Source organism: Vombatus ursinus, unplaced genomic scaffold (assembly GCF_900497805.2).
Source record: "Vombatus ursinus unplaced genomic scaffold, bare-nosed wombat genome assembly UNPS02009062.1, whole genome shotgun sequence".
NCBI classification, from domain to species: Eukaryota; Metazoa; Chordata; class Mammalia; order Diprotodontia; family Vombatidae; genus Vombatus; species Vombatus ursinus.
The window spans coordinates 19,606,489-19,626,844 of record NW_020948840.1 but is presented as its reverse complement, the minus strand read 5'-3'; the positions used below and the strand labels follow the sequence as shown (position 1 = coordinate 19,626,844).

The window sequence follows — 20,356 nt, the reverse complement described above, 5'->3', positions numbered from 1 at the left end:
AATATGTTTCAGAGGAAGGCTTGAGCCCAGGTCTTCCTGACTCCTCTTCAGGCTGTCTATCCCTTTTTCCACTCATTTATTTGGGCATAATGTGAAAAAATCATATTGTGAGGTAGTGTGGCACAAAGATGTTTTTGGATGCAGAAAGGTTGTTGTTCAGTTGTTTCCAGTTGGGTCTGACTCTTTGTGACCCCATTTGGGGTTTTCTTGGCAGAGATGCTGGAGTGGTTTGCCATTTCCTTCTCCAGCTCATTTTACAAATGAGGAAACTGAGACAAACAGGATTAAATGACTTGCTCATGGTCACACAGCTAGTAAGTGTCTACAGCTAGATTTGAATCAAGAAGATGAGTTCCTGACTTCAGGCCTAGCACTCTATCCACATCACCACCTGAATGCAGGAAGACTGGGGTTTAAATCCCACTGATGGTACATACTGGCTGTGTGACATTAGGCAACTATACCAATGAAATTATATAGGTCATTGAGATAAATCCAGTTCCCACCCAATGAAATGAAAGCAGGAAAAAAATAAGATCTTAGATGTGGAAATTATCTTAGAGCTCAATAATACATTTAAAACTATTTGTTGTTCTTATTAAAAAGTTTTACATGCACTACTAATTTAAAAATCAATGACTCACCTTGTAATTAGTCTCCTCCCCCTACTTATCTCTCCTCCTCATATCCATTCTTTTTTTTTTAAGTTTTATTTATACATTTATGTTTTTACATCACAGTTATTTCTGGACTCCTGCTCCCATTGAACCCTCCCTTGTAAAAAAGAAAAAACAAGCTAAGCAAAAATACTCCAAAAACAAGTTACATTTTTCAATCTCCCAAACACCGCATACACTATTGAGAGTCTTGTCATGTAAATAACCTTCTGCCCCAGTAGTCCTCCACCTTTCTGCCATGAGGTGGTACCATAAGCTCTGTTCCATTCTGTATGCTGAACTCAGGTGAGTCTTCTTATATAGTACTACCGATGCAAAGCCCTTCAGTGTCTCCCAACTGCCTATACCAGTAGACTCGAAGCTACTAGTTGATCACCATATTTACCTGGTACGTATTCCAAGCCTTTACCATTGCCACATACCTTCTTTGATATTCCCTGTCTCCGAAGCAGGGAGGGGATGGAGGTGAAGAAAGCTGATGGCAGTGCCTCATTCATTTGTTGCCCTCCTGATCATCACTGTTAGCATCCCCCATCCCTAACCTCAATGATCATAAGGCTTTGGGAAAATAAGTACCCCTTCTTCCTGAAAAGGTTTAATAGGATGGAGATGAGGCACCTTTGCTCCTACCTTTTCAACCTCATCACCCTCTACTCTTCTACATCAATGAGCCCTCCACTATAGCTATGCTGATTCTTACTTCTCTATCAGGCTTTCCCTTACCACCTCAGGTTACAGTGATATCCCCCTCCAATGAACTACTGAGGCAGTCTTATTGTCCACATCACTTACTTGGCTTGCAGCTTGAAACTGTTAGGCTATTGTATGTGTTGTTGTTGTTTAATGTCCTGATTCATTGGTCAGCCATTCAATCATTCAGCAATTATTCATTGAATAGCTACTAGGGGCAAGGCACTTTACTGGGTACAGAGATCTCTTCTCTCAGGAAGCTATGCTGTAGTGGACAAGATCATTAAAGCTGTAACTACGGTGGGGCAATCAGGGCTTTTCCAGGACAAGGGCGTGGGTGCTTCTTTGGGAAAGGGAAGACACGTTTCTTTTCCACAGTAACATGATATCCCAAAGCCCTGAATTTCATCGTCCTCTAACAGCTCAGTACTTTTAAACACTGTATGTCTCTGCTCCCTTACCTTGAGGTATGACCCTTGTCAGACATCCTCAGAGTCCTATCACCAAAGCACATCTTTCCTGTGGAAAGAGGAGGTGGTGCCACTATCTCTCCCCATCCTCCTCAGTGGTGAGCGGGACTTTCCAAGGTACAGATTGTGCCTTCTCCTTCTTCTATTGGCAGTGGGACTGCCGACCAAGTCTCTCATCCTCTCCTCCTAAATATGCAACAGCAACAACAATCTATTTTTTTACCTTAGGTGAAATAATTCCTAATTAAGGTTCTGGGTATGATTAATTTTTTTTTAAGCTGGAAAGTATCTTAGAAGCCATCTAGTCCAATTCCTTTATTTTACAGAGAGTAGTTAATTTTTCCCTTACGTAACTTGCTCAATGTCACATTGAAAGAGTCAGAATTTGAACCCAGGTCCCCTGAACCCAGCTCCATCCCTCTTTTCATAGCATCTTAATAACTCATCTTCACACCTTGTAGGAGTAGGCAATTAATGTTACAGAATGACTGAAGAACAGGCTGATCTGAATTAGGGGGACATAGACCTAAGTAAGGATGCCATGGTAAACAAAGCTAAACCCTCTTAAAAATAGCTGACATTTATACAGTAACAAGGTTGCAAAGCACTTTAGCAACATCAGCTCAGTTGATCCTCAAAATAACACTGTTAGATAGTTGCTCCTATTATCTCCATTTTCAAAAATGAGGAAACTAAAGATCAGAGAATTCAAGGGACTTGCCCAGAGTCACAGTGACTTTCTCTCTCTCAGACACAAACACACACCCACCTACATATATGTATAAATGTAGCTGTGTATGTATATAATCTTGTCAAGCAATAATCATTTTATTAAGCACCTATAGGTCAGTCACTGGGTACAAAGGCAAAAAACAAAACAAAACACAAACAGTCCCTGCTCTCAAGGAGTTTCCATTCTACTGACTCTCTCGGCTTCCCTCCTCCCAGCACAAAGGTGAAACTCAGACCAGACCACGCCCAGCTTCTAGAAGGACCAAATAGCCTGCCGCGCCGCGCAGACGTTCGAGGAGGGCGACAAAAAGTCCGCGGAGCCGTTCTCTGCTTGCTGTCTCCTGCGCAGCTGTCAAACCAACGGTGACAAGTGACGGGAGAGTTGACTGCGCAGACGCAGACGCGGAGCTGCTTCGGCAGGACTAGACCGTGGCTTGTAGGCGGGTATGTGGTTGGGCTCCTAGCTCCGAGCCCGGGCCTGGCGGCGGTGAAGGCCACGCCCGGACCGGGCCGCGGAGGAGGCGTTCCGCGTGTAGGCTCTGCCTCGGGACTCAGGCCGTGCGGGCGAGCGCGGCCTCCCCTCCAGATTCGCTGGCTCCCGTCCCCCCCCCCCCCCGAGCGGTCCGGGCCCCGTTGCCCGCCCCCCCGCCCCCCCCCCCCCCACCAGTGCCCACGGCCCATGGCTCCCAACTGCGACGAGGCCCACTTCCGTGCCCCGGCCAGCCCCAGGCCCCGCTCCCAGAGCCCTTACCCACCCCCGGCCCGTGTCCGCCCCCGACCTCTCCGTTCCCTAGTGCCCATTGCCAGAGGACCCTCACAAGAGCTTCACCTGTCCCCGGATCTGCACTCCGTGCCCTCCGCCCTAGCTTCTCTCCCAGTGCCCCCGCCTGCCCCAGAGTCCATCCTCAGTGCCCCAGAGATCGTGGTCCCAGTGTCCGGACCCAGAGCCCCAGTTCCCCAGCTTTCCTACGACACTTACCCGGTGTCCACTCCGGAGAACCCTTACCTCTCTCCAAATCCACCCCCCTACCCCTCCGCTTGGGGCCAACCCCTAGCTCCAGCCTTTGAGAGACTGCTCCCAGCACTCACCTCCCGTTTCTGCCCCCATCCCCAGTGTCCAGCCCCAGAGGCTCAGCATGTGCCAGGGCCAAATCCCAGTGTCCTTCAGTCCCCCAGGACCTCTGCTGGACTCAGAGCCGGGCCTCAGTGCCCCTGCCTTCTGCTGGGCACCCAGCAAGTGTTCACCCCTCAGAACCCCCACCCTTCAACGGTGCCTCTGCCAGCCGCAAGGCCTGCCCAGGTGTCCACCCCAGAGGCCTTGCCTGTCCCAGTGCCCACCCCTAGTCTCCTGGCTCAGAATTTCTGCCCTCTCCCAGCCTCCCACCCCAACCCAGAGCTGGGCCCCAGTTCCCTTGCGTGTCCCAGAGTGCCTACTCAGTGTCTACCCCCCAGAACTCCTTCCCTCTACAGTGCTCCTGTCTGTGCCAGATCTGCCTGCCCCAAGTGCCCACCCCTAGAGGCCCTGCCTGGCCCAGGGCCCAACCTGTATCCTTGCCTACTAAGAGTCCCTCTCCTTCTCAGTGCCCAGCTCTAGGGTCCCTACCTGTCTTTGAGCACCTACTCAGTATCCACTTTCCAGAACTTCTGCCTTTCACAGTGCCCATGCCTGCCCCAATGCTCACCCCCAGAAGCCCTCCCTGCCCAGGGTCCAAACCATGTCTTTGCCAGTAACAAACCTCAGCCCCTACCCACCCCAGATCCTGGTCCCAGTGTCTACTCTCAGTGTCCCTGCTCATCCCAGAGCCCTTGTTTTCCTGAATGCCTGCCCTCAGTGCTTTCCTCCTTCATGCCCACCACTAACCACAGTGCCCCTGTCAGCCCCAGATCCCACTCACAAATGCCCATTCCCAAAACTCTTGCCTGCCACAGAACCCAACCCCAGCCCTCACCCCAGAACTTGATCCCAGTGCCCACCACTGTGCCCCTGCTATCCCCAGAGATAGACCCTGCCCACCCCAGAGCCTACTCTTAGTAACTACCACTAAAGCTCCTGCCTGTCCCAGAACCTACTTCCAGTGCTTAACAAGAGCCATTACCTGCTCCATTGCCCATCCTAGTGCCTCTGACTGCTACAGGGTCTGCCTCCAGTTCCCAGAGCTTGGTCCCACTGCCCACCTTTAGTGCCTCTATCTGCCCTTGTCCTCCTCAGAGCTGAATCCCAATGACCCTGCCAGTACCAGGACCTGCCCCCGGTGCTGAAACCCAAGAGCTTCTGCCTGTCTCAAGAGGTCCAGCCTTGCCCAAGGCCTCCCTGTTTACTGCCAGTTTACTACTCACCCCAATTGCCCTTGTTTGCCCCAAAGTCCCAGTGGCCCTGCCTGCCACAAGGCCCCCTCTCAGTGCCCACCCTTTGAGCGCTTGCCCATCCCAGAGCCTTGTCCCAGTGTTTACCTGTAGTACCCTTTCATGTGCCAAGGCTTGTCCCTTGAAACCCTTCCTCCCCAGAGGCTGTGCTTGCCCCAGAGCCTGCCCCCAGTAACCACCCCCAGATTTCCTTCTTTCCACAAAGCTGGGCCTCAGTGTCCTTGCCTGTGTTATGACCCAACCTTAATATCGCCTGCCAGCTGCAGAGCTCTGTCTGTCTCAGAGCCTACCACCAGTGCCCAACTCTAGAGCCCCTACCCACCTGAGAACCTGTTTCCAGTACCCATCTCAAGTGCTACTGCTCACTTCAGACCCTCTGCCCTCCTCAGTGCCTATCCCAGAACCTCTGCCCTCAGTGTCCCTGCTTGTCTCAGAGCCTAGCTCCAGTGCCCCTGCCCCAAATCCCAAGTTACCCAGTGCCAACCCCTAGAGTGCTTAGCTGCCCCAGAGCCTACCCTCATTGGCCCTGATTCTCCTAGTGCTCACCCCCCTCCCCAACCCCAGGGCCCCTGCCTGCCCCAGAGCCTGATCCCCTAGCACCTGCCTTCCCCAAGGTCTGACTCCAGTGCACACCTCCAGCAACACCTCCTGGTCCAGAGCTTGACTCTGGTGCCCCCTACCTGCCCTAGGGCCCATATCCGTTGTTCAACCCCAGAAGCCCTTGTCCTAGTGATCACCCTCGATGTCCTTGGCTTCTCCAAAGCCCCTGCCCTCCCTAGTGCCAACCCCCAGAATCCCTGCATGTTCCAGAGCTCACCCCCATTGGCCCTGCCTCCCCCAAAGCCCACCCCCAGTACCAATCTTACCTTTGAACCTGGTTTCAGTGCCCACCCTCAGAACCCCTTCCTACCACAGAGCTTTAGTCTAGGAGGCTACTACCAGTACCTACCTCCAGAACCCCTGCCCTCCTCAGTGCACCTGCGTGCTTCAAGGGCCACCACAAATACCCATCCTCCAAGCCACTGCCTACCCCAGAGGAGACCCCTAGTACCCCTACCAACCTCAGAGCTGATTCCCAATGACTCTGCCTCTCTCAGAGCCTGCCCCCAGAACTCTTTCCTGTCCTAAGGTTTTCACCGAGTGCCTACCCCAGAGCATTGTCCCAGTGACCACTCCCAGTGTCTTTGCCTGCCCCAAAATTCCAGCCCACCTCAGTGCCCCTCCATGCCCCAAGAAGCCTTGTGTTCCCCAAGGCCTGCCACAAATGCCCATCCTGAGCCACTGCCTGCCCCAGAGGTGACTCCTAGAGCTCAATCTCAGTGTCTCTTTCCCTGTGACCATCCCCAGTGTTACTACCCACACTGGAGTCCTTGCCCTCTCTAGTCCCAACCTCCACAACCTGATGCTAGTGACCACCCCCAGTGCTTGCCTGCACCAGAGCTGGGACCCAGTGCCCCTGCCTACCCTATCCACAGTGCCCCTGTCTGCCCCAAAAGTCCAGTATGCCCTAGAGTCTACCCTTAGAGTCTGCCTCCAGTGTCCCTGCTTGACCCAGACCCTGACCCCAGTGCTCACCACCGGAACCCCTGATCATCCCAGAACCTGGTTCCAGTGATCACTCTCAGACCTTCCTACCTCAGAGTCTGGTCCAAGAGCCTCACCCCAGTACCTACTCCCAGTGCCCCTGTCTGCCTCAGAGGCTCTGCCCACCCCAAGGCCCACACGTGTCCATTCTCAGAGCCCCTGTCTGCCCCAGATTCTCACAGTAGTGCCATTCCCCAGCACCCCTGGCCTCTCCAGTGCCCACCTAAGAGCCTTTGCCTGTGCCAGTGCTCACCTCTAGTACCCCTCCCACCCCAGAGCCTGGTCCCAGTGCCTACCCCCCCCATTGTCCCTGTTCTCTCCAGGACCTCTTCTTAGTGCCCATACCCAGACCCCTTGCCCACCTTAGAGCCAGGCCAGTACCTCTCCCTGTTCAAGGGCCTGCCCCCAGTGCCCATCCCTCAGAGACCCTGCCTGCCCCAGAACCTGACTCCTGTGGCCCTGCCAGAGCCCATTCCCAGAATATCTGTTCATACCTAAGTCTCAGTCTACTACCACCCCAGAATTCTGGCCTATCCCAGAGCTTACCCTTAGTACTCACCCCAAGAACCCATATCCACCCCAAAGCCTTATCCCAATGATCACCCCCCTTCCTGAGCTCCTGACTTCCTCACTTCCCTTGTCTTCCCCAGAGCCCACTTCCAGTGATCCTGCCTGCTCCAGAATCCTTACCTAACCCAGGGTCCCCCCCACCAGTTCCCACCTTCAGAGCCCCTGCCTACCCTAGACCTCATCCATGGTACCTCTGCCTATACCACATCCCTTCCCAGATGCCCACCCCAAGAGCCTTTATCCACCCCATAGCCTGCTCTCAGTGACCACCTCAAAGCCCCAGTCCTTTGTCTGCCCCTAGTCGCCCCCCCGAGTCTGACCCCAGTGACCCCCCTCATTTGCAATGCTTGCCTGCCCCATAGCTGGGGCCCAATGCCCTTGCCTGCTGTAGGACTTGCCCACAGTGCCTCTGCTTGCCGTAGAAGTCTCGTGTGCCCCAGGGCCCATACCCAGTACCCCTGCATGGCCCAGGGACTGACCCTAGTATATACCTCCAGAGGCTTTGCCTGTCCCAGAGCCTGAGCTGAATGCTCCTGGTTGTCCCAGGACCAGCCCTTGGTGCCTGCCCTTAAACCCCTGCCCACATCAGAGCCTGGTTCCAGTGCCCACCCCCCAAAGTCTCTTCCTAACCCAGAGCCTTGTCCAAAAACAGAACCCCAGTACCCATCTCCAGAACCCCTGTTCTCATTGTCCCTGCTGCCTCAAATCCCCTGCCTACCCCAAAGCCTGTCACAAGTGCCCAGTTTCAGAGCCACTGCCTGCGCTAGAGGTAACTTCTAGTGCCTATTCCCAGTGCCCCTGTCCACCCCAACCACTGCCCTACCCATTGTACATTCCCAGAGGCCCTAGGGCCCCGAAGGTGGATCCTAGTGCCTCTGCCTATCCCAGAGTACCTCCACCAAAGGCCTGCCAACCCCAGGGTTCTCCCTTAGTGCTCAGCCCTAAGTCCAGGCCCTTCCAACCACCCTTGCCTGCCCTAGAAGTCCTACTTGCTCCCTGACCTGGATCTCTGCTCAGACCTCAAACCCCTCTTGCCTTAGATACCCTATCCCTTCAGTACCCGTGACTGTCCGAGGGCCCATCCTCAGAATCCCTGCCCAGCCCAGAGCTTGGTAATATTATCCCCACTCAGAACTTCTGTCTGCCCCAGAGGACCTACCTGCCTGGAGGCTGGACCCAAGTGTCCATCCTTAGAACAACTGCCTGCCTCCAAGCCCACCTGCAGTGTTCACTCCCAATGCCTCTGCTCACCCCAAGGTCTTTCCCCTCCCAGTCCCCACCCTCCGAAACCCTGCCTAATCCAGAGCCTCATAGCATTGCCCACCTCAAGTACCCCTGCCAGTGCCAGCTCCAAGTGCTCATTCTCAGAGCCACTATTTGCCTCAGGGCCCACTCACAGTGCCCAGTCCCAATACCCCTGCCTACCCTGAGCCCCTCCCCTACTCAGTGTCTACCCCCAAAGCCTTATCTCAGTTTCCACCTCTAGTACTTCTGTACCTTCCACAGCCCTTGCTCTCCTTAGTGCCTATCCCAGAGCTCCTGCCTGCCCCAGGGCTCACCTCCAGTGCCCTTGCCTATCCCTGAGGCACTACCTTCCTCAGTTCCCAGCCTCAGAGCCCTTGCTCACCACCATGGCAAGCCCCAGTGCCCCTGCATGTCTCAAGGATTGCCTGCCCCTGCCACAGGATCTCTGCCTGCCCCAGGGCCAACCACAAATACCCATCCTCAGAATCATTGCTTGCCCCAGAGGCCATCCCCAGTGCTCACTACCAATGCCTCTGCCCTCCCCAGTGTCCAGTCACAGAAGCCCTGCCTGTTCCAGGGCCTGCTTCCAATGGCCACTTCCAGAACTCCTCACCTCAGAGCCAAGTAGCAATACCCACCCCTAGAACCCCTTCCCACCCCTAAGCCTAGTCCCAGAGCCCACCCCCAGGATCCCTGCCCACCACAAAGACTGGTCCGAGTACCCATCCTTGTTGCCCCTCTGGGCTCCCAAGCCCTTCCTCCCTAGTTTCCCTGTTTGCCCCAGGGGATATCCCCAATACACACCCCAGAACACTGCTTGTTCAAGAACATGCTCCCAGATGCTTTGCCTGCCCTAAATCCTGCTCCCATTGCCCATCACTCAAATCCACTGCCTACCAAAGAGCCCAGTCCGACTGTTTATTCCCAGAGCTCCTGTCCTCCCCAGTGGCCACACTCAGTCCACTTCCTTCCTCTAATGCTCACCGCTAGAAACCATGCCCAACCCAGAACCTGGTCCTAGTGAATACCACCAGGGCCTTGTGACCACCCCCAAATGCTTACCAGCCCCAGAGCTATGACCTAGTGCCTTAGGGCCCACCCACAATGACCCTGCCTGCTGTAGAGGACATCCACAGTACCCACACCTAGGTTTCTTTAGTTCAAAACTTGGTCTGATAACTACCCCCAGATCCCTTGCCTACCCCTAGAGCCACTATCCACCTGCAAACCTGCCCCTAGTGCCCATATATGTCCCAAGGTCTGACCTCAGTGCCCCAGAACTCCTGTCCATTTCCAAGCCTGATTCCAAGGCTCACCTCCAGAGACTTCGCTGCCCAGTCTGGTCCCAGATCGGTCTTTGCTTACTCCAGAGCCCCTGCACTGCCTAGGACCCATCCCCAGTACCCCCGACTGCCTGAGAAGCCCTGCCTGCATGGGAGCCCACCCCTAGTGTTCACCCCTAGAGTCTTTGCCCACCCATTCTCCAGAGCTCCTGTCTTCTCCAGTTTCCATGATGGCCCCAGGAGTCTTTCCTGCCCCAGAGCCCACTGCCTTCAAAGCCTACCCCCAGTGCCCACACCCATTGTCCTAGGTTGTACCAGAGATCCCCATGTCTCTACCTTCCTAAGAGTCATACACTATTGCCTAATCCCAAAGCCCATGTCTGACCCCTGGGCTTGTCTCTGATGCCCATCCCCAGAGATTCTACCTGATGCAGAGCCTAATCCCAGTGGACCAGTCCTCAAATGCTTGCCTGCCCCCCCCCTTGCCCCCGGATCTACCCACAATACCCTTGTCTGCTGCAGAGGCCACCCCCAGCTCCCATCTTTACCCCAGAGTCAACTACAGCCCATCCCCAGTGCCTACCCCTAAAATCACTGCCCACTCCAAAACCTGGTTTCGGTGATCACTACCCTTCACCCCCCAGATCCTCTACTTTCTCCAGTCTCCTTGCCTACCCCAGAAACTACCTCCAGTGATCTTGCCTCTGTGAGGTCTTGCCTGCCCCAGGGCCTGCCCCCAATGCCTCTGCATGCACCAGGGCCTGATCCCAGACTCAACTCCAGAGGTCCTGCCAGCCCCAGAGCTCACTCCCACTGGCCATCCCAAAATCCCTGCCCACAAAGTCTGGTCCCAATGCCACCCCCAGACCACCTGCTTTCCCCAGTTCCATTGCCTCCCTCAGAATCCACCTCTAGTGCCCTCCCCAGAACCTCTGCCCACCTCAGAGCTAGATCTCAGGGCCCACTCACAGGGCCTTGACCTCCCCAGTGCTCCTGCCTGCCCCAGAGTCCCTGCCTGCTCTAGTGCCCGTCTCCTCTTCCCACCCCATAGAGCCCAAGGGCTCTATGGCTCAAGGGCTTTCAAGGGCTGTCTTCTAGTGCTAAGCCTCAGAGCCCAAGTCCCATCCCCTTGCCAAGCATCTGTCCCCATGAATGCCCACTCAGAGTCCTGCCCCCCATGGCCCATCCCCTGTGCCCACCTCCTTAGCCCCTGCCCAACCCAGAGCCTAGTCACAGTACCAACTACTAGAGCCTTTGCCCATGCCAAGGTTCTTACACTCCCCAGTTCTCATCTCCAATGTCTCTGTCTCACCCAAAGCCAAAGCTAATATCCCTATCTCCCTCAGGGCCCTCCACCAGTGCTCCTGACTGGCCCAGAGGCCTTGCCTGCCCCCGTGCACACCCCCTGCCCATCTCAAAATTTTGTCCTAGTAACCACCTCCCAGAACCCCTGCCTTTTCCAATTCCTCTGCCCACTCCAGGGCCTACCTCTAATGACCCTATCTGCCCCAAAGGCCTTGCCTGTCACAGAACTCACCCTCAGAACCTAGCTCCAGAGCCACTCCCCACACTGAGTCTGATCCCAGTGCCCACCCCCAGAGCCCTTTCATGCCTCATAGCCCTCCCAGTGACTTGCCTTCCTAAGAGCCATCCTCTAGTGCCTAGACCCCAGACCCATGCCCTCCCCCTTCCTCCTGCTTACCTCAGGGCTCACTCCTAGTGCTCACTGCCACAGAACCTGCTTACTCCAGAGTATGCCCCCCAAACCCACCTCTGTAGTTCCTGCCCATCCCAAAACCTGGTCCTAATGACCATCCCCCAGAAACTTTGTCCTCCTCATTGCCCCCTTCCTGTCCCAGAGGCCCTACCTGTCGCAGGACCTGCAGCCAATGACCACCCCTAGAATGTTTGCCCATCCCAGAGCAAGATCCCTGATGCCTTGCCCATCCCAGGACCCACCCCTAGTGCTCATTTCTAGAGCCCTTGCTCACTCTAGGGTCTGGCCTAAGTGGTCTCCCTCAATATCCTTGTCCATCCCAGAGCCCCTTTCCCTAGCCTCCATTCCTCCATTCTTCCTGCTTCTGAATACTATCTCTAGTACTGAGTACTGTACTAGTACACTAGCACACTAGTACTAAGTACTGTCCTGTACTAGCTCTCCTAAGCCCTAGTTAAGGTGTCCCAGCCCCTATCTCCACTGCTTGCCCCCCTGAGCACTTACTCACCCTAGAACGGGACCCCTGTGTCTCTTCCTACCCAAGGACCCACCCCTACTGCCTATTTCCCCAACCCTCTGCCTTCCCCAGTGTCCCTGCCTGCCCCAGAGTCAACTGCTGCCCAATGGCCCATTCCCACCTCAGAGCCTGGTCCCAGTAAACACCCCAGAGCACTTGTCTACCCTAGAAGCTCTGCTTGCACAAGGGTCTGCCCCTAGTGTTCCTGCCTATCTCAGAGACCTTGCCTGCTCCAAGATCTGTTCTTGGTGCCTACCTCTAGAGCCCCTGCCAGCTTCAGAACCCTCTCCCAGAATTTCTGCCTGCCCCAGGATCTACCCCCATAGTCCCTACCCACCCTAGTTCCTGGTCTTAGTGACCACCTTCAGAGCCTCTGCCTGCCCCAGACCCCATGGCCCAGAGCCCCTACCTGCCCAAGAGTGGGGCCTCAATCTTCCCCTGGTCCTAGATCCCACATCCATCCATCCCAGGCAGCCAGCCTCTCCAGGCCCCATGTCTGTCCAGGACAGCACTGACTCTTTCCCCACCCCAAGCCTCCCACCTGACCTGGGCATTCCTACTACCTTGAAATCCCCAGTCAGGCCCAATAGCACTTTACCCCTTCCCTGCCCTGAATAGTCCTGTGCCCTACCCAACTTTCTGGCCCTGGGGAACATTGCCCCTTCTCCCCCTGCCTAGCCCAGGCCACCCTGGGTGATTTACTCACCTCCTGCTTGGTTTGGGCAGCCCTGACCCTCCCGTCTTCTCCATTCCCTTCTCAGATAGCATCCTGACCCTTGGCTCCCTGCCTGGCCTGAGTAGCCCAACCCCAGGTCAGGCCCTGATCTCCTTGCCTCCCAGCCCTGATCTCAGTCCCTTCTGTGACCCAAGTTACCTTGCTTCCCAGTCCCTATTCCTGCTTTTTTCTCTCTACTTATCCAAAGCCATTTACTCACTCCAGGATCCCAGTTCCTCTTTCATCCCATCTCCTATATAAACCTCTCACACTGATCCAATGGAACTCAGACCTTATCTCCTCTCTTTCCAGTGCAAACCCAAAGTGACCCTCTCCACTTCACTCTCCTCCTGCTTGGCTCCAGCAGCCTGCAAGACCCATTCTTTCCTCCAAGTCATTCCCCCAGAGCCTCAATCCCCTTTACCCCCATCTCAGATTTTTTTCAACATTGACCCAGAGTGTTTTTCTCCCCCCTCCTCCATCTGCCCTCAGCCCCTATCTCCATTCTTTTCTGCAACAAGCAAGGTTTTCCCCAGCCTCCATTCCTCCATTCTTTCTGCTTCTGAATACTATCTCTAGTACTTAGTACTGTACTAGTACACTAGCGAGCTAGTACTAAGTTCTGTCCTGTACTAGCTCTCCTAAGCCCTAGTTAAGGTGTCCTAGCCCCTATCTCCAGATTTCCTTCCAATTCTGATTCAAGGTATCCCCAGTTCCCTTTCCTCTTCATGCTCTGATTTATGCTTCCTTCTGTTCCAATCCAAGGCAACCCCACACCCCTATTTTAGCTCTTTTCTTCAACACTGACTCAAGGTATCCTGTCTCCTCTCTACTTCCTGTATTCTCTCCAAAGCTTACTGTTCTCTCCCTCCTGCCCCTACCTCTTCCTACCTTTGACAGATCTTGCTTTTATTCTAACTTCAGTAACTTCCCCTTTGTCCGCCACTGCCTGCTGTGTCTCTTATAACTGAGCTGCCATAGCATCCTAGGTGGGAGCTTCCCTGAGACAGAAGGGGATGCCCAGGATGAACCACTGACAGTGAAGAGGGGTGAGCAATGCCCTTTGACCTCAGACACTAGGAGACGTGACATTATCCTGATGAACTCATGGGTAGCTTAGGGTTTGGGTCTGAATTGTATTTCCAGGGTAATCAGAGATCTTCCCCATTTCTAACCTATGTTATTCAGCCAAATATGACTGGTTCCACTGTTCAAGACCACTAGTATGGGTGGTGAAATCCTAGAGGCTTTATACTGATTTTCTAGGAATTCCAGATAGACAAAATGTTTGGATAAGATCCTGCATCTTGGTCCAGGTCATACCCATTTCGTAACATTTTACCTTTACCCCTTCCTGTACTTCCTTGGGTTCCCTAGTGCCAAGAGATCTATCTGTGCAGCATCAGCTCCTTTTTAAAGGTACAGTATACTATACACACTGGAGAGCATAATACTGTCTGCCTACTGGATATTCAGGCAAGTTTTGTTTCCCCCTGGCTTCAACTCCTGTGTGAAATTCTCACATCTGCTTCCTTGCTCTCTGGACCCAGAGAATGGCACAAGTGTGTCAGAAAAGGTGTAAGTCATCCAAAGCTGGAGAAACCCTCTATGACATGCTGGAGCTGCCTCAGGGAGCAACACCTGAAGAGATCAGGAAAGCCTACAGGTCTGAACTTAAGCACCCCCATCAAGCCTTTGACCCTCGTATCCCTAAACCTTAGACCATAAACCCCACTCACCACCACCCCCATTTTCAAATTATCTGACCCTTCCATTGAGACTGGGAGAAGGCAGCATCTCCTTGTCAGTGTGGAAGAAGGAAAAAAATTTTTCCTGTTTTCTTTTTTTTTTTTTTAAGCTAGGCAATGGGGTTGCTAGGCAATGGGGTTGCTAGGCAATGGAGTTACGTGACTTGCTCAGGGTCACACAGCTAGTAAGTATTATGTGTCTGAGTCCGGTTTGAACTCCGGTCCTCCTGAATCCAGGGCCGGTGCTCCATCCACTGCGCCACCTACCTGCCCCTTCCTGTTTTCTTTATCCTTGTTACTGCATCTCAAAATGTCTAGATTTCTCCCATGCTGTCTCTACTCCATGTAATCCAGCCATCTTCCTTTCCCCTCTCCAATTTGGGCTTGTTCTGTTGTTCCTCTTTATGCCCTCCCTCATGGGCAATGGCTGGTAGGAGATTGGCACTGAAGTACCACCCAGACAAGAATCCAGAAGACCCCGATGCAGCAGAGCGATTCAAAGAGATCAATGCAGCCCATTCAATACTTGCTGATCCTGATCAGCGCCAGATCTACAATATGTATGGTGCTATGGGCCTATATATGGCTAACCAATATGGCTCAGAAACTGTCAAAATCTATTTCGTTGTGACTAAGTGGTGGTTCAAGGTATGCATTCCTTTGAAGTCCCTCCAGTCTTTGGGCAGCAGAGATGCCCACACACTGGCATGTTGCCCTGTTGCTGTCAGTGTCAGGGAATTTGGGGGTGGGGGAGCATAGACAACACCAGAGGAGAAGCTGTTGGACTTAAGCCATTCTCCCCAATCTCCCAGTGCCTGGTCCTCTTGTGTACACTTCTTTCTTGTTGCTGCTGCTGTTGCTGCTGCTGCTTTTGCTGTGGGATGAGCGTACCACCAGAATATGAGTATTTTAAGTCCAACAGTGATCTACAGACGCAACATCCAGACACATAGGCAGACACAACGTCCAAGGACAGGTGAGGCCAAAAGAAAATGCCTAAGGTAAAATCTGGGCCAGGAGTGAAGGTAGGAAGGTCTGGAATGACAGGGATCTCTGAACCCAGGGTCCCCAAGAGCTAGGAGAATCAGGTCAGGGATTGGGTCAGATTGAAGGATAATCAGGGTATACAATCTGCAGCTTTCTCAAGGTGCATATAATTTGAGTGAATGAAAAAGCACTTATTAAGTGCTTACTGTATGCCAAGTGCTAGAGAAACAATACAAATAGTGAGATAGTCTCTGTCTTCAAGGAACTTCTAGTAGACATCACATACAAAGAAGTGGTGGTCTGGGAAGGGAACTTTGGTTTGGGGAATCAAGGAGATGTTGAGTTGATCTGCAGGACACTCAATTGACATACCCTTCCCAAAAGCAAGGGGTATTGTTGATTTGATTACTGAGCCTTAAACATGGGAAAAGGGGGGGGAGGAGAAGGAATGTCTGTAACTCATATGGTGAGATGGCTTGGATGTACAGCTGAATGGGATGAGGCACAGTCTGGTCTGGGGCTGCCTAGATGTATCCTTTATTGATAATTTGAGTATGACACCCTGTCTGGGGTCTTTGGGTTGAGTTGGGAGGTGAGCCTAAAAGAAGTCATAGAAGAAGGTGGGTTAGAACGTATACTTTATTTATGGTATTTGCTCAAAAGAAAACCAGGTTTTATTTTTCAAATTAAATGTCGACTGATTTGATTGATCAGTTTAATCTAAAAATGGTCTTTAAATTTCTGCCTCATCGCCATCTAGTGGTGACCAGGAGTAACGTCAGTGTAATGGTGTTAAGTATTAGATTAAGAGTTAAGACAGGAATTGTAGCTCATTTCAAGAAATGTTTGTATTCCAAATTTCATAGGTGGAACTGAAGATGCTTTCTACAATCTGAACCAAAAAAAGTATGATAATGAAGAGGCATAAAATGCAAAAACTAGAGTGCAATAGTATTCAAGGAGAAAAGAAGAAAAGGGGCTGAGGCAAATAATTAGTGATAACAATTATATAACTTTATCATTATTTTATCTTGATTACAAGTAAGTAATAAAAGTTTTTTTCTGTATACTTGCTTTAGGGGTTTCATCTTAATATGGTACTTGCTTCTTCTGTCTCCAGGTGCTGACCCTGTGAATGTGTCTTCTGCTGCCCAGTCTACTGTATACACTGAAGAAGGGGACCTCTAGCCCCGGTCCTGATATTAACCCCGCTCCTGTAAGCACCATGAATGCCATAGCATTGCTGAACTCTGGCCCTCTCCCTTTGAAAACTCTTTTCCTGACCTTCATGGTATCATCAAATCTGGCTAGATTACCATAAACCCCAACATTCTCTAAGCTCCAACCTGTGTATCTTTCCTAACTTGTCCCAAAACCTGAATACAGCTGGAAGCAGCATTATCTATTTCTTGCCATCCAAGCCTTGCAAAATCTTGGGCTGACAGGGCTGCTCTCTCCCCAAAAGAATTGTCTCTTGTTCCCATGTGCCTTAATGGTAACTAGTGGTAGCTGTGTCCCTAAGCTGTCTAGGATAATGTCTCCCTCAGAGGTAGCTGGTAGTACCGCTGAAAGAGCACTGGGTTAGAGTCATGAATTCAAATCTGGCCTCAGACATTTGCTAGCTATGTAACCCTGGGCAAATAATATAACCTTAGTTCCTCAACTGTAAAATGAGGGTAATAATAGCACCTATTTCACAGGGTTGTTATGAGGATTATATGTGTGTGTGTGTGTGTGTGTGTGTGTGTGTGTGTGTATACACATACATATCCACTTAGTACATGCCTAGCACGTAGTAGGCCCTATATGCATGTTTATTCTTCTTCCCCACCCCATTCCCTTCAGGGCAGGAGCCATCATGGAGGGTAGATCCTGTACTTGGTCTTGCTGTATCAATTCCCTCCATTCCTTTGGATCAGTAATCCCATGGCTAGGCTGAGCCCTAAACTTCCCTTCCTGGGGTGGGCCCCGTCTACATATGCCTCCTAGTATCCACAGTATCTGAACCACTTTATGCCACTGTTACTCAACTCTTAGGAATGAGGAGTAAAGAAGGGAAAAAGGTTACCATACTTTCCTAAATATTCTCGAGGTCCTTTCTATCAGCACAGGTACCCACCAGCCTTATGGTATTCTTGGGACATAATCTCTCTTCTTCCCTAAGACTCTTATTTCCAAGACGGAGATGTTAATTGCATCCTGGAAGAAAATGTGCTTCTCACAAAACATTCCCCTTTCTATGTCTTCTGTGGCAAAGTATTTTACCTATTTCAGTTGCTTTCCTCAAACATTCAACCAAAGGCCGGCCCATATAACTTCCCCTTAACTCAGTGAAGGGATCAAGCACTCTTTTGGAACAGGAAGCTCTGTGGGGTTGAGTATACATCAGTGAATAAAGGAATTATGTGCAGTCTCCATTGTGTGGGTTGAGGACAGAGAAGATAGCCTGGAAATGGTCTGTGGAAAAGGAGATGAGCACCAGGGTTCTAGTACCAGAGTTGACAAGTTTAATGACTAATTTGGTGGTATTTGGCAGGAGTTATGCCTTTTCTTATTGGGTTAAAGTTATTTCCCTTAAGACCTTTGACCCTGTGCCTCTCCCTTAGCGCCTATACTGAGTCCAGCACGTGGATGGAAGAGGACAAATTTTTTTCCATGAGAGAAATACTTTCAAAGATTACGCAGAAGAGAAGAAGAAACAGGTCCACACAGTCTTAAAAATGCACTCCAGCAAATAAATTTCAAGCTTTGATTGGAACTTTTTAAGTGCTGGCACTCCAGGTACCTATCTTTCACTAAAGTCGGATTGATGCCTCACTGGTCAAATGGAGGCAAAGTTGGATTCTTTATGACTATGCCAACACCAAACTCTGCCTGTTCCTATCAAAGCTAAAAAGGCTTTGAGTACAGGCTGGTGATACATACTTTACGTATGTCTGACGACTAACCTGGCTAAAGCCCGAGAGATTCATCATGAGCTTGGTCACAACAAGGTGATTCAGTTTTTTGCTCATAGCAATTCTTGAACATCTGTAAATTCAGGGGAGTTGTGATCTGCACCTGTAGAATGAGTTCCACATTGATGAAATAAATTGTCCTTGAATCTAGGTACCACTAGTCCATTGGATGCCAAATTCCAGGCTGACTTAGGCAGAGTCCTGGGGGAAATATGGGGCAAGGACCATCTTTTGCCATGAATCTGATACATTGTGGATAGAGAAAGGATTTTTGTGTCAGGTCCAAGATGTACCTAAATTTCCATTGTCCTTGCTAGGACTCTCCAGCTCTTGGGCCCTCTCAGCTGCTGAGCCATGGCTGGATACCTTTGCTGGGATTATTTGTAGGGTCATAGCCTCTGTGTCTAGGATAAGACCCAAGCTGGAGCACGACTGAGCAAGAACCAATGGGAGCCCTTTTAGAATCGGAGTGTGAAAGACTGAAGTATTCCTATCTCTTTTTCTGGCTCAGATTTGCCCCCTATTCCCAAAAAGGCTCTAGCCCCTCCTCCAGCCCCTAGTCTGTGTGAGTCAGGGTCACTTGTTTGGTGACAGCTGTGGATCGCCTTACACAAGCTAAATCGGGAATTGGAATGTGAGGGATTGCGTCACTGAAATGCCCCTAGTCTCCCCCATCCCCAAGTTAAAATTAGTCTCCTGCCTGAGGATTAAAGAACAAATAGCAGTACCTAAGTTGTGAGCAACAGTCGGCCATTTGGGAGCAGGAGATAAGACTATCCCAGGAGTGAAGGGAGAGTCATCCGAGGTGTGAGGGCAAGACAAAGCTTTCTTCATCTGCCTGGACACTCAGGGTAGAAAAATAAAGAGTAAGGAACAGTTCTCCAGAGAGAGAAAATCAATTGGCTACCTAGGGGTCACGAGGTGGATTGATTAAGGGACAGAACGGGGAGACAGAAACAACTTTAAGAAAAATCTAGACAGGCTGTAGCAAAAAAAAGGGGAGGCAACAGCTGAAGACAGACTCAGACAGCTGAAAGAATAAGCCAGGGTTGGAGAAAAGGCCAAGGAGGGGTGGGCACGACCACCGAGGGGATGAACTTCGCAGTGGGTTTCAAGCCACTGCTGGGGGATGCACACAGCATGGATAACCTGGAAAAGCAACTCATCTGCCCCATCTGCCTGGAGATGTTCTCCAAGCCGGTGGTGATCCTGCCCTGCCAACACAACCTATGCCGCAAGTGTGCCAATGACGTCTTCCAGGTGGGCTCAAAGTCTGAGGGGGGTGGTGGTGGTAGTGACGGGAAAGGAAGAGGGGATCCATTATTGATTAAAGTATGCTATCAAAGTTGGGGTTGGAAAATTGGATCCACAAATGCCGCTTACTGTGATACACTACTTTAGGTGGACAGAAGCTGTAGGAAAGAGGAGAGATTCATGAGGGTGGGAATAGTACATGAACTAGGCAACAGCTAGCTGCTTGTGGCTGAACATAGCAAAAAAGAACCTAAGGGGCCTAAGCAGACCACAAGCCATAAGACTGTTGACAATACAGGGTTTGCTTGTTTTGTAGTGGTGCTTAGTAGAGTGCCATGCACAAATAGTCAAAATATCAGACAAGACAAATATCAGATTTGTGGGTTGGATGTTAGTGTGGTTAAGTGGATTTAAAATTGGTTGAATGACTAATCCCCAAAAGTAGTCTTTTAATAAACACACACACGCGCGCACGCTCACACACACACACACACACACACGTCATATATATAGTCAAGCAAAACAAATTTCCATATTAGCCCTGTCCAAAAAAAGAGAAAAAAAGTCTAAATCTGCACTCTAAATAAGTAACATGTTTCATTAAGAGTCTTCTGGAATCATGATTGGTCATTGTGTTTATCAGGGTTCCTAAGTCTTTCAAAGTTGTTTGTCTTAACAATTTTTTTGTTATTGAACCAATTGTTCTTCTGTATTCTGGTTCTCACTTCCCTCTGCATCTACATACAGTTTATACATTTTTTCCCCAGGTTTCTCTGAAACCATCCTTTTCACTTCTTATAGCACAGATTACATCACATTTATACATCATAACTTGTTTAGTCATTC

The 20,356-nt window shown here is 51.2% G+C and overlaps 2 protein-coding genes across 5 annotated transcripts in view; both read left to right on the top strand.

Moving 5' to 3' along the window:
* The first annotated feature begins 2,870 nt into the window (after positions 1 to 2,870).
* DNAJC5G (DnaJ heat shock protein family (Hsp40) member C5 gamma) lies at positions 2,871 to 18,820 on the top strand. Of its 4 annotated transcripts, XM_027850597.1 has the most exons (5): positions 2,871 to 3,013; positions 14,115 to 14,230; positions 14,747 to 14,960; positions 15,125 to 15,261; positions 16,164 to 16,411. In XM_027850597.1, the coding sequence occupies exons 2-5, from the start codon at positions 14,118 to 14,120 to the stop codon at positions 16,225 to 16,227; spliced, it is 528 nt and encodes a 175-aa protein (XP_027706398.1). In that variant the 5' UTR covers positions 2,871 to 3,013; positions 14,115 to 14,117; the 3' UTR covers positions 16,228 to 16,411. The 4 variants fall into 4 exon arrangements, 1 of the variants encoding a protein (XP_027706398.1); XR_003568138.1 differs by lacking the exons at positions 14,115 to 14,230; positions 14,747 to 14,960; positions 16,164 to 16,411 and adding exons at positions 16,420 to 16,515; positions 17,906 to 18,820 and having other exon boundaries at positions 15,125 to 15,288; XR_003568137.1 differs by lacking the exons at positions 14,115 to 14,230; positions 14,747 to 14,960; positions 16,164 to 16,411 and adding an exon at positions 16,420 to 16,952 and having other exon boundaries at positions 15,125 to 15,288.
* Positions 18,821 to 19,348: 528 nt separating this feature from the next.
* TRIM54 (tripartite motif containing 54) overlaps positions 19,349 to 20,356 on the top strand; it is a 29,847-nt gene continuing 28,839 nt past the window's right edge. Inside the window, exon 1 of the mRNA XM_027850404.1 lies at positions 19,349 to 19,516. Coding sequence (XP_027706205.1) covers positions 19,349 to 19,516 — 168 coding nt within the window. The remainder of the gene's footprint in view (positions 19,517 to 20,356) is intronic.

Bases quoted from the DNA above. Each gene is read 5' to 3' on its own strand.
- DNAJC5G (XM_027850597.1), top strand. From the start codon at position 14,118: ATGGCACAAGTGTGTCAGAAAAGGTGTAAGTCATCCAAAGCTGGAGAA. The intron at 14,231-14,746 runs GTCTGAACTTAA...AATGGCTGGTAG, and splicing joins GAGATCAGGAAAGCCTACAG to GAGATTGGCACTGAAGTACC. The intron at 14,961-15,124 runs GTATGCATTCCT...CCAATCTCCCAG, and splicing joins TGACTAAGTGGTGGTTCAAG to TGCCTGGTCCTCTTGTGTAC.